The 12,679-nt window shown below is 44.5% G+C and overlaps 1 protein-coding gene across 1 annotated transcript in view; it reads left to right on the top strand.

Annotated features, from left to right (window-relative positions):
- Positions 1-7,338, top strand: part of TPRKB (TP53RK binding protein) — a 29,304-nt gene extending 21,966 nt beyond the window's left edge. Inside the window, exons 3-4 of the mRNA XM_073573516.1 lie at positions 5,284-5,460; positions 6,503-7,338. Coding sequence (XP_073429617.1) covers positions 5,284-5,460; positions 6,503-6,589 — 264 coding nt within the window. The 3' untranslated portion in view covers positions 6,590-7,338. The remainder of the gene's footprint in view (positions 1-5,283; positions 5,461-6,502) is intronic.
- The last annotated feature ends 5,341 nt before the right edge of the window (positions 7,339-12,679 follow it).

The raw sequence follows: 12,679 nt of genomic DNA, 5'->3' as shown, positions 1-12,679 counted from the left end.
CAAAAAGGCTCCAGGGCACCCAAGAAAGACCAGCAAGCACCAGGACCGTCTCTTAAAAGTGTTTCAGCTGCGGGATCGGGCTACCAGCAGTGCAGAGCTTGCTCAGGAATGGCAGCAGGCGGGTGTGAGTGCATCTGCACGCACTGTGAGGCGGAGACTCTTGGAGCAAGGCCTGGTCTCAAGGAGGGCAGCAAAGAAGCCACTTCTCTCCAGAAAAAACATCATGGACAGACTGATATTCTGCAAGAGGTACAGGGAGTGGACTGCTGAGGACTGGGGTAAAGTCATTTTCTCTGATGAATCCCCTTTTCGATTGTTTGGGACATCTGGAAAACGGCTTATTCGGAGAAGACCAGGTGAGCACTACCACCAGTCTTGTCTCATGCCAACTGTCAAGCATCCTGAAACCATTCATGTGTGGGGTTGCTTCTCAGCCAAGGGAATGGGCTCTCTCTCAGTCTTGCCTAAAAACACAGCCATGAATAAAGAATGGTACCAGAATGTCCTCCAAGAGCAACTTCTCCCAACCGTCCAAGAGCAGTTTGGCGATCAGCAATGCCTTTTTCAACATGATGGAGCACCTTGCTATAAAGCAAAGGTGATAGCTAAATGGCTCAGGGAACAAAACATAGAGATTTTGGGACCATGGCCTGGAAACTCCCCAGATCTTAATCCCATTGAGAACTTGTGGTCAATCATCAAGAGACAGGTGGACAAACAAAAACCTTCAAATTCAGACAAAATAAAAGCATTGATTTTGCAAGAATGGACTGCTATCAGTCAGGATTTGATCCAGAAGTTGATTGAGAGCATGCCAGGGAGAATTGCTGAGGTCCTGAAGAAGAAGGGTCAACACTGCAAATACTGACTTGCTGCATTAACTCATTCTAACTGTCAATATAACCTTTTGCTACTCATAATATGATTGCAATTATATTTCTGTATGTGATAAAAACATCTGACAAACACACATAAAAACCAGAGGCCAGCAGATCATGTGAAAATATAATATTTGTGTCATTCTCGAAACTTTTGGCCATGACTGTATACTATATTTTTTATGTGTACTGCAAACATATTCTATTATGTGGATTTCCATTTTGGTACAAAGATAGTTATGAAATTATTTTACTGACGGTTCACAAATGCTTTTCTAATCCAAAACAAGAGTAAATATAAATGTGATTTATGGTCTTTGATTGTTGCCCTTTTCCTAGTTTGGTTTCTGTAAAAGCTTGCTGACAATTATTATTCCTGTAAATGCAGCTTTCATAAGGGTTATCACCTGGCTTTCTCAGACTTGGAAGTAGTGTATATATTACCGTATTTTGTTGATTATAAGATGCACCAGACCTTAAAAAACACTCCAAATCTTGGAGAGGAAAATAGGAAAAAATGTTTTAAAATAAATTGGTGCATCGTGTAGTCCCATTTTACAGTAGCTTAACTGGGGGGGGGGGGGGCAGCTGCTATGGAATGGGGTCACAGGATGCAGGGTCACTGCCACAGGAGTGGGGCGATGCTGCGGGCACCGTGCTGGGAGGAGTTTGTGTCCCGGCGGTCCAAGGCTGAGGGCCCTGGGCTTTGTATAAAATGTGTCCCGGCAGTGAGCGGAGTCCCCTTCCTCACAGGTGTCTGCGTAGTCTTTACTGGTTATTTAACCCCTTTCCGACCTTTGATGCCACATAAGTGTCATGAAAAGTCGTGCCAATACGACCCATGACGCCTATGTGGCGTCATGAATTGATTGCCCCCCTGCGGGTCGGGTGACCGGGGTCACTGAAAGGTCACCCGACCCGCACACAGAGGACCCTTCATAGTTAACCCCAGGGGGTGTGGCGTAGCCCCCACGTGCCTACGATCGCTCTGATTGGCTGTTAAAAGTGAAACTGCCAATCAGAGCTATTGTAATATTTCACCAAATTTCATTATTTCACCAGTGAAATTTGGTGAAATATTACAATCCAGCCATGGCCGATGCTGAAACCGTCACATAATCTCAGTGCATATCTGGGCTGCAGAATTCTGATAATAAGTAATTTACCTTCTGTGGCTAGTTTGCAGGGTTTGCTAGATATCATCTCTTGCTTGTAAGAAAAACGTCCGGGGGGGTGTGTTCTTGCATTGAAATGAGAACTGGTTGTTTCCTCCTACTCTACTAAAAACATGCCCTCTATAGCAACAACCCCACCCTCCATAGCAACAGGCCCTCCCCGACCACATGAACAAGCCTATCCCTCCTCACACAGTAACAAATCCTCCCCCTCTAGCAGCCTCAGTGCAGAGGGCAGCTGCTCCTCCCCCAGACACACGCTGAACAGTGATCTATGGAATGTGACACTATTGAGGAGGAAACGACCAGTTCTCATTTCAATGCCAGAACACCCCCCCCCCCCTGGACATTTTTTTTACTAGCATGAGATGATATCTAGCAAACCCTGCAAACTGGCCACAGAAGGTAAATTACTTATTGTCAGCATTCTGCAGCCCAGATATGCACTGAGATTATGTGAAAAGCCCAGACAACCCCTTTAAGGTCAAAATAGGCTGGGTCATGAAGGGGTTAAAAGGAGGACACGAAAAAAATGACGTGGTGTTCTATTTTTAGCAATTCTAAACAGACAGCTGCAGGCTAATAACACTAGGCCTCAGCCATGGCAGAAATGGTGTACCTATTAGATGCGCCAATTCTGGCTCTTAGCTTTGGCTCTTCCTACTTGCCCTGGTGCGTTGGCAAGCAGGGTAATGGTTTTGGGGTTGATGGGTCAGCTATGGAATGTCCACTGACATCAAGCCCAGGCTTTAGTAATAGTGAGGTGTCTGTTAGTCTCCCACATTACTAACCGCATAGTGAAAAGTAATACACACACACACACACAGTGTCACTCTTGCACCTTGGCAGGTTGGCGCAAGCCGGGGGGTTGTGGCCCCACTGTGCCACAAACCAGACTACCCTGGAAGGGGTGTGACTACGACAGCTACCTCGGTCTTCGCTGGAGCTTCTGATGGTGAGGTCAGGCTTGTGCGGCAGATAGCTGCCAGGTGCCACTCCAGGGTGGTGTCTGGCCGTGGTCACTGATCCCACTCAGGAACAAGGCACTTGGACAGGTGCAACTGACAGGTAGGCACGGCTGGTACCCAGACAGGCACGGCTTGAGATGCAGGGCAAGCAGGCACGGCTTGAGATACTGGCAGGCGGGCATGGCTTAAGACTGGCAGGCGGGCACGGCTTGAGACACAGGGCAAGTAGGCACGGCTGAGACACAGGGCAAGCGGGTACGGCTGAGACACAGGGCAAGCAGATACGGCTGAGACACCGGGCAGGCAGGTGGGGTGTATGAGAGAACAGGTGGAGACCTGTTCACACAGCGGGTGCTGGTACTGGAACAGACAGGAGGGAGTGGAGTATGACGGAACAGGATTGGGCCTGTTCACACAGGAGGTGTAGGTACGGGTACTGATAGGAGGGAGTGGAGTATGATGGGACGGGTTTGGACCTGTTCACACAGGAGGTGCAGGTACAGGGGGTACTGTTAGGAATGAGTGGAGTATGACGGGACAGGTTTAGATCTGTTCACATAGGAGGTACGGGTACTGATAGGAAGGAGTGGAGTATGACGGAACAGGTTTAGACCTGTTCACACAGGAGGAGGGCCACAAGGATGCGGAGTACAGGTAGAGCCGCCAGGGTACAGAGCAGGCAGAGCTGCCAGGGTACAAACCAGGCAGAGCTTGCAAGATTACAGACAGGGGGGACACAAGGAAAGACACAGCAAGAAAAGAAGCCACAAACAAGGAGACAGAGAGACAAAGGTAGGACAGAGTTCAGACAGGGTAACTGTACGAGACAAGGTACAGGGCCAAAGACACTGGGACAGAGTATACATAGATACCAAGCAAGGCTAGGAGAAACACCTCCAGAGAAGGAGATACACAGAAGAGGACCTGGCAGGCTCAGTAGCAAGATACTGAGTTAACACATTGCACAGGCAAGGTTCCAGAGGATGGAGCTGCCCCAAATACTAGAGGGCTCCTGGTAATTGGTCAGGGACAGACTAGACAGGTGCACCTTGACACCACAAGAACCAGAGAGTTCCGGCGCGGCCCCCCCATACACACACAGCCAGGAAGCATGGAGCTGGCAGCAGACAGAAATCACAGCATGGCCAGAAGCAGGGAGCAAGTTGGTGAGTGGGGCATGGGTGGCCATGCAGCGATGCCAGCAAGGTTGTTACAGAAAAGTCCTTTAATTGTAAAAAGCACTTCTCGACCCTCTTACACCCATTTATTACCAAAAATAATAATCCAAAGTGATCCGCCGTAAATCCATCCCACCATGATCAGTAATGTGACCGCTCAGCACGGCCACTGGAACACAATAAGACATGAGAACTCAGCTGCAGTGACGAAAAGTGACGTAATTAAAGTTAATGCATTTCACACTCAGAGGTTCTCACGGTAACTTTGTGTGAGCCAGCATGTGACCTGACGTCACCGCTCACAGGGTGAGAAAGTTCGTCATAGGCAAGTGGGAAGAGCTGAGGCTAAGCTCAGCCGCGCCATTTCTGGGACGGCTGAGGGCTGGTGTTATTAGTCTGGGAGGGGGCCAATTTCCATGGCTCCTGCCCAGCCTATTAATATCAGCCCACAGCTGTCTACTTAGACTTTGCTGGTTATTAAAAGGCTTCGCAGGCAGCTGTGAGCTGTTATCAATAGGCTTTGAACCTTAATGAACATTGTTTCCTTCCCAGAATAATAACACCAGCTGTCTGTTTTCTTTAAGGTGGTTAATAAAAATAAGGCGGACCTCATGCCATTTTTTTAATTTACTTATTTAATAAATACAGTTACAGAAAACTACACACGCAAAGCACTGATTATCACACTGACATTTCAGTCTATCCTCTGTTTCTCATCGCTATTTATCTCTATCTTTGAACATCTTTAATACATATCACTCTTTAATTTCTATGCTGCATTTTATTCCATATGTGTCACACTGACAGCACATGGGTTTGGATCTCACCAGTACTGTTTTCCTCCCGGACGTGTTAATGCGGCCTTAAATAGTGGTTTGGAACTTCACTGAAGGCGGAAGCCCTCTTCCTGTAAATGTTAGGGGGATGTGTGACAGAACATTACGGACCACTATAAAAACACTGTGTTTTCAGGGCACTGCAGTACATGTCGTATGCTTTTTACTCTACTAGAGGAAATGAATCGTATAAAAAAGATATGTCTAAAAAAAAGAGCTGTAACAAAATAAATGTCTTTTCTGTTTAGATCTCGGAAGCTTTTAGAAAGTTTGGCCTGTCAGACAGTGATTCTGGAGTTCTTGTTGTTTTGACTGACGATGGAACTGGAGCTTTGAATTCTCACGAATTAATCTCTCCCGTTGAAGGCCAGCAAGTTCCTCTAACAGATCTGTCCAAGCTGACAGACTTCACAAAAGTGAAAAAGGTACCCGAGCCATCAGATCAATCCAGCTAGATTTCCTTAATGGTGGTGTGAACACTGTCTGACCGACTTGTTCACATTTGTGCATGTCACATGTGTTTTTAATCCCTTTTTTTCCCTTGCTTTTGCATGGTTTGAGAGACCCCACCCCTCTCTTGTGTGACATGCACATAAAGAGCGGTCTTACACCACATGCCCATACTAGGAAGCACCTGTCTGAATCCTGTTCATTTAGACACTGTTCATATGTTCAGGTTTTAAATACATTAGATAGGGACTGCTCCATTAAGGGTTACCTTGACGAGGTGGAGTAGCTTTGTATACATTTTTTTTGCAAAAAAACGTATCGACTAAATACCCTGTATTTGTTGCCATCTTTTTACCAGCACTTGCTGACTACTGTCATATTTGTTACTGCAGGGTATTTCTGCACATTTGTCATTCTGTGTTTTCTTTTAGGTTTCCTTAATGGACTGCTTGTTGGGATCTGGAGCCATTATCTATCCTAATCGTTACTTTCTGATTGTTTTACTGTTTCCTGTCCCTTATCGCAGATTAAAGCAAGTTCTCCTTGCCTGTAGTTACCGCCATTAGTTATCAGAAAGCAGGCATACCTATATATAAATCTCTCTGCACACATATGGAGTTCTTTTTTTTATTATATTTATCCATTCCCATTTGATATTGCTGCTAATTCTGTATATAAAATGGATCTAAATGGCACTTTGGCATTTTATCATGTGTCCAGTTTGTTTTACCCTTGTAAAAAGCATCTAGATATATAAAACTGTAATCAATAATTAATGGACAAATTATTTGTTTCATGTCTTTTTTTTTTTTTTATAATGAACCAATGAAATCTGATGACAACCTCCCCTTTTTTTGGTGTACATTGTAACATTGCTAACCCATCCTAGGTAGGGTCTGACCTCTGAGACCCCTTATGTTTATCACAATCACTGCTGTAGTTCCCTTTTATTGTTTTCAAACATATTTGTTATTTTTTTGCTGATTTTTATTATCTTTTTTTTGTTTTCATTTCTAGGTGTATAAAATTTCAACAGAAGAGGAGAAAATTGGTTCTATATTGGATGCCATTATTTGCAGAATGTCAATCAAGGATGTTTTGTGAAGAGCATTTCTTTCTTATTAGAGTGGTTGTCCACTGGGGGCCAGATAGGAGAATATAATTACAATATAAGGGCAAGGATGAGGGACAATATTAAAGGTGTAGTCCACTTCTCAGACAACCCCTACTGCATTCCATTGTTTTTGTCCAGTAAAATAAAGCCTATACTCACCGCCGGCGCTGGTCCAGCAATGTCGGCACTGGCTCTCTAGGGGCTCATGTGACATTGTTACAAGATCCCTGTAGCCAATCAATGCTGGCTTCACTATCCTCTCTGCACAAATCAAGACATATGGAGTAAGTGAGAGCTGCTGTCAATTACGTCCAAAGGAGACTAGAGTGAAGCCACTTCTGATTGGCCGCAAGGATCTCTTGCCATAGTAATTTCACGTGGGAAAGACATTGCTGACACCACTGGAACACGGGCGGTGAGTATAGGCATTATTATTTTACTGGGGGGGATTCAGAATTGATTGTCCAAGTAGTGGTCAACGACTTCAATATTCCTAGGGAAATATTGCCTGCTAGGTCTTCCTCTAAGCACAGCCATTGCTCCCAACAGATTCCCATTGGGCCAGAATAGTGAAGAATGCTGGGCTATTCTACCCATCAAAAGACACTGGCATCCCACAAGATTCATTATCTGCATCAATGCCCATCATGGTTCCTGCAAAATTGGTGCCCATACTGCTAGTTTGAACAGAGATTAAATGCACTGTCATTTTTAATAAAACAGTATAACAAACTGTAAATATATTTAGTTGCGCGCACAGTCCTTATAGTGTAAGAGTTCCATTACGACCTGGTAAGGATCGCTGGTACGTCACTACATGATCGCTAGTAAGCTGCCAAACAGACAGATCTACTTAACGACTCAGCAACGATACGGCAATCCGTATAACGGCCTCGGCGGTCATTGCGACCTTGTCACACAGCAGCTATTCTGACAACTCCCGCCTGCTTCCCTGAGTTCTGAGTCGCCAACGAGGTCGCTCGTCGGCGTCAACCAGCGATGCATGCTGGCCAGCAGGACGCCGACGATCAAAAAAATCGCCTGGAACATTCGAGCACGATCAGCGATATCCAAGCGGGGGGCCGGCCGCCGCTATGTGTCACACGTAGCGAGATCGCTGTTGTGTCACAAAACTTGTGAAGTTTCAGCGATCTCGCTAACGATCTCGCTATGTGTGAATTACCCCTAAATCTTGAGTGTATACCTTGGTTTTCAGCATTGCATGAACGCTCATTTATATAAATTTGTGGCCATCTGACGCTTCTCTTGCGTGCAGCAGCGAGACCAGCAGTTCACTAGTCATCAGTAGGTTGCATTTAGGAAATTACCTTTCTTATAAAATAACTGTTCCTAGAAAAAAAAAGCGCAACTTAAGAATTACCCATCTAAGACCAGATTTGTACTACAGCAAAAAACAATTGTAACTGTGAAGATTAGAGCCAGGCATTGTGCTAATTCGCCGTGCTTGAAAGATGAAGCTGAGTTAGTACGGTAGGTAGTTCTTCTGGACTGTTACTTACTGTGGATTTACAGTGACTCACAGTGAAAGTCATGGGAAGGCAAACAGAATGTCATCCACTTGTCAGACTGGCATATTCCCACTTGCCCTTTCTGCTACGTAATGTACCATCTTTGTAAACAACAGTAATTTTTTCTGCCGGGCTGCGAGCTTTGTGTATGCATTCATTATTAATATGTTGCTGAAGCTAAACTGGTGTCACAATGATTCACATCTGGGCACTCAGACGATGGCCAGCCTGAGTATTGTCCTCCGCTCCTGGAATGCGGCCAGCGTTTAGTGGATATATGACCTTCTTCATATTTCTGTGTGCACAACCTGATTGATTAGTATTCTACAACCTTAACCCACGAAGGATTTTCTTAAATTCTTTCGATTTTCTTTTTTTTCCTGTCGAATGGACCAACTTGTATGTCAAAACACATTATGATCATTTCATTGCTTGCGTATATTCCTAATATCATAAATGTTGCTTATAAGAAAACCCATTTTGGACATATCGACTATACAGGTGATAAATGTATATCTCCTGTGGTCTGTCCCTTAGTGTTTATTAGGACAGGAGTCCCCAAGTCCCTGCATGTATAAAACAGTAGTGTGATTCCCTGCCAGAACCCCAGCCTTGCAAAGCTACAGTGGCAACCCACTGAGTCATCGTGCTTCCCGCTTCCGAAAACAACAAGCATAGAAGCTACAATAATATGCATTAATGAGCAGTTCCTTGGATGGCTATCTGGCCTTAAAGTGGTTGGTGAAGGAACTCTAACTTCAAGAACCCTGTAAGGAAATTCTGAAACCATAAGCGTGATCTATTAGCCATAATTGACTGTCTATAACGTGTGGCTCTTGCTATGGAGGACAGCAAAGGGTGCACTTTTCATTACTTGTACAGTACACCCCCCCCCCCCCCCGAAAAAAATTACCTATAAATTTACAATAGAAATTAGCAAAACCCAAAAACTTCTGGAGGGCCTTCAAAGAAGTAGGCTGAACCCAATCATAAATGGCCTGTACCTTGGCCGGGTCCATTTCAATAGTCGACGGAGACAAGCTAAATCCCAAAAATGAAATCCTCTGTACACCAAAGAGGCATTTCGATCCCTTAACAAACGGAATTCTCCCTCAAAATCCGGAACACAGTCCGGACATGTTCCACATGAGAATCCCAATCACTAGAAAAGATCAAAATATCCAGATAGATGATCAAAAACTTATCCACAAAGTCACGGCAAATATTCATAAGGGACTAGAAGACAGAAGGGGCATTATTGAACCCAAAAGGCATCACCAGGTACTCAAAATGTCCCTCTGGAGTATTAAACGCCGTCTTCCATTCATCCCTGTGCTTGATGCGAATAAGATTATACGCCCCCCTGAGGTCAAGCTTAGTAAACCAGCAGGCACTCTTAACTCTGGAGAATAAATCAGACATCAGAGCTAACGGGTACTGATATTTAACTCATCTTGTTAAGGGAACGATAATCGATACACGATCTTAATGAATCATCTTTCTTGGCCACAAAAAAAAAACAGCACCTAAAGGTGACGAGGAAGGTCTAATATGACCCTTCTCCAACGACTCCTTAATATAGGATCACATAGCATCATGTTCGGGTACTGATAAGTTGAAAAGCCGACCCTTGGGAAATTTACACCCAGGCATCAACTCAATTGCACAGTCATAACTCCTATGAGGAGGCAAAGACGCAGACTTACTCTCACTAAATACATCAGAAAAATCGGCCAGATAATCAGGAATATCATGAGACTGAGGTGAGGTGGCAAAAACAGGAGCGTCCCTAAGAACACACTGACAACCCCAACTCACCACAGTCCCAGATTTCCAATCCAAAACTGGATTATGAGTTTGCAAACAGGGAAAACCCAGAACAATAGTATTATGCAGCACCAAAAATTAACAATTTTCTTGGTGGTCTGGGGCAACTCGCATTATCACCTGGGTCCAAAACAGGTTTATTCTCCGCCAAAGGAGTAGCATCAATACCCCTCAAAGGAATAGGCGGCTGCAGAGGAGTCATGGAAAAAACACATCGTTTAGCAAAGTCCAAATCCATCAGATTCAACGCTGCTCCTGAATCCACAAAAGCCTTAGTGGAAAACGTGGATAAGGAGCAGATCAGAGTAATTGCCAAAAGGAACTTAGTTTGTACACTGCCCACAGCAAATGTGTGTGCAAAACGTTTCTCTCGTTTAGGGCAGACAGAAATCGTATGAGAGGCGTCTCCACAGAAAAAACACAGCTTATTACGCCTTCTAAACTCCTGACGTGCCCTAGACAAAACCCCATCACATTGCATAGGTTCAGACGTTTGTTCAAAAGGTGGCATCGCCTCCCGAGTAGTTTTACGTTCACGTAAACGCCGATCCACTTGAATGGCTAATGACAGAATCATCCAGACCAGAGGGAACAGGAAATCCCACCATAACATCTTTTACGGTCTCTGATAAACCCTTCCGAAAGAGAGCTGCCAATGCACCATCATTCCATGTAGTAAGGACCGCCCACTTTCGGAATTTTTGACAGTATAACTCTGCAGAATCCTGACCCTGGTTTAATGCCAACATGGTTCTCTCAGCTTGATCAACAGCATTAGGTTCATCATACAACAACCCCAATTCTTGAAAAAATGCATCCACATTAGTCAGAATAGGATTTTCAGGTGTCAGAGAAAAAGCACAATCCTGGGGATCGCCGCGCAGCAAGGAGATGACAATTTTAACCTGCTGCACAGAGCTCGCCGATGAGTTAGGCTTCAAGGCAAGAAATAATTTACAATTCTTAAAATTCAGAAATTTAGACCGATCCCCAGAAAACACATCAGGAGTAGGGATCTTAGGTTCAGCAGCATGTGACTGAATGAGGTAGGTGGAAATTCCCTGCACTTCAGCAGCAAGTTGCTCCACACGATCAGACAATTGCTTAATCTCCATTAGGAAAAAAAAATCCTATGGCCCCAGAAAAAAAAGGAAAAAATACATTAAAAAAATTCTGACACTTTTTTTTTTTTTTCTTTTAACAACTTTTTCCTGCTTTTGAGTACCCTAGAATCTGCAGTATGGCTGGTGATTCTGTTATGAATGGGTCACCGAGGAGGAAAAAACAAAACAAGCTAAGTCACAGAAAACCAGAGAGGTTGATGACTATGCAGATTGCAGATCCCTGATCCTATCCACACAACTAGCAGCAGCCGTGGAGCGTTTCTACGATGAACCTAGACGCTTTGTCACAGCCGGAGGACTAAAAAGGCCTAAAGCAAGAAAAGGGGAAAACTAACTGCCCCAGAGCAGACCCCAAAGGAAAGACAGCCCCCATACATGTATTGACGGTGAAACAAGATGAAAACACAAACAGGCAAGAAAATAGGCTGAGCAAATGATGGGGCCCAAACTAGAAAGGATAGGAAAGGAAAGACACTCTGCAATCTGCCAAAAACCCTGCAAAAATAATGTCCAACACTTCTGATAACAAAATTAACCCTGAAGTCACTAGACTTCTCCCACTATATCATCACTCTGAAATATTCTGAGACAGAGCAAAAAGGCCAAACTAATAAGGGACAAAAAGCAAATTGGCAAATACAGATAAATAAGAGTGGAAATTCAGCACAGCCCCAGCCGGGGCTGGCTAACCACACAAAAAACTGAATAGACCAACAAAATAAAGTGTGAACATTAGCAGAAAAACATAGCTTGAGCTGACTGGAACAGAGCTGAGAACCAAGACCTGACAAGCCAGAAGGAATCACCAGCACCAGAATAGGGCGTCGGCTGTCTTAAATCCAGTCTGAGATTCCTGAGGTCCAATCGTCATCCTCCTTATCAGGTGGCAGATCTCCACTGATTAAATCAGCCTCACTACCTAATGTTACCACCAGAGGGAGCCTGGAAGGAGAACTCACAACTGGTAGACCAGAAAATGAACTCACAACAGGTACCCTTAACTTAATATTCTGAGGCAATCACTGCAATCAAACGATTCCTGTAACTGTCAATCCGACTTCTGCACCTCTCAACAGGTATTTTGGCCCACTTCTCAAGACTAAACTGCTCCAGTTGTCTCGTGTTTGAAGGTTGCCTTTTCCAGACAGCATGTTTCAGCTCTTTCCAAAGATGCTCAATAGAATTTAGGTCAGGGCTCCTAGAAGGCCACTTCAGAAAAGTCCAATGTTTGCCTCTTAGCCATTCTTGGGTGTTTTTAGCTGTGTGTTTTTGGTCATTTTCCTGTTGCAAGACCCATAACCTTCAACTGATACCAAGCTATCTGACACTGGGCAGCACATTTCTCTCTAGCATCCCTTGATAATCTTGAGATTTCATTGTACCTTGCACAGATTCTAGACATCCTGTGCCAGATGCAGCAAAGCAGCTCCAGAACATAACAGAACCTCCTCCATGTTTCACATTAGGGACAGTGTTCTTTTCGTGATATGCTTCATTTTTACCCTTCGCCACGACAGCACCCACTGGAGGTATCGGATCCGCCCCATTTGGAACAGGAAACCCTAAAGAAAGATAAAAGGGGGCGGTCCGCCTTTCCTCC

The sequence above is a fragment of the Dendrobates tinctorius genome, unplaced genomic scaffold (assembly GCF_039654945.1).
Source record: "Dendrobates tinctorius isolate UK_male_01 unplaced genomic scaffold, ASM3965494v1 ptg000035l, whole genome shotgun sequence".
In the NCBI taxonomy this organism is placed as follows: Eukaryota; Metazoa; Chordata; class Amphibia; order Anura; family Dendrobatidae; genus Dendrobates; species Dendrobates tinctorius.
This window is presented reverse-complemented; position numbering and strand designations above follow the sequence as displayed.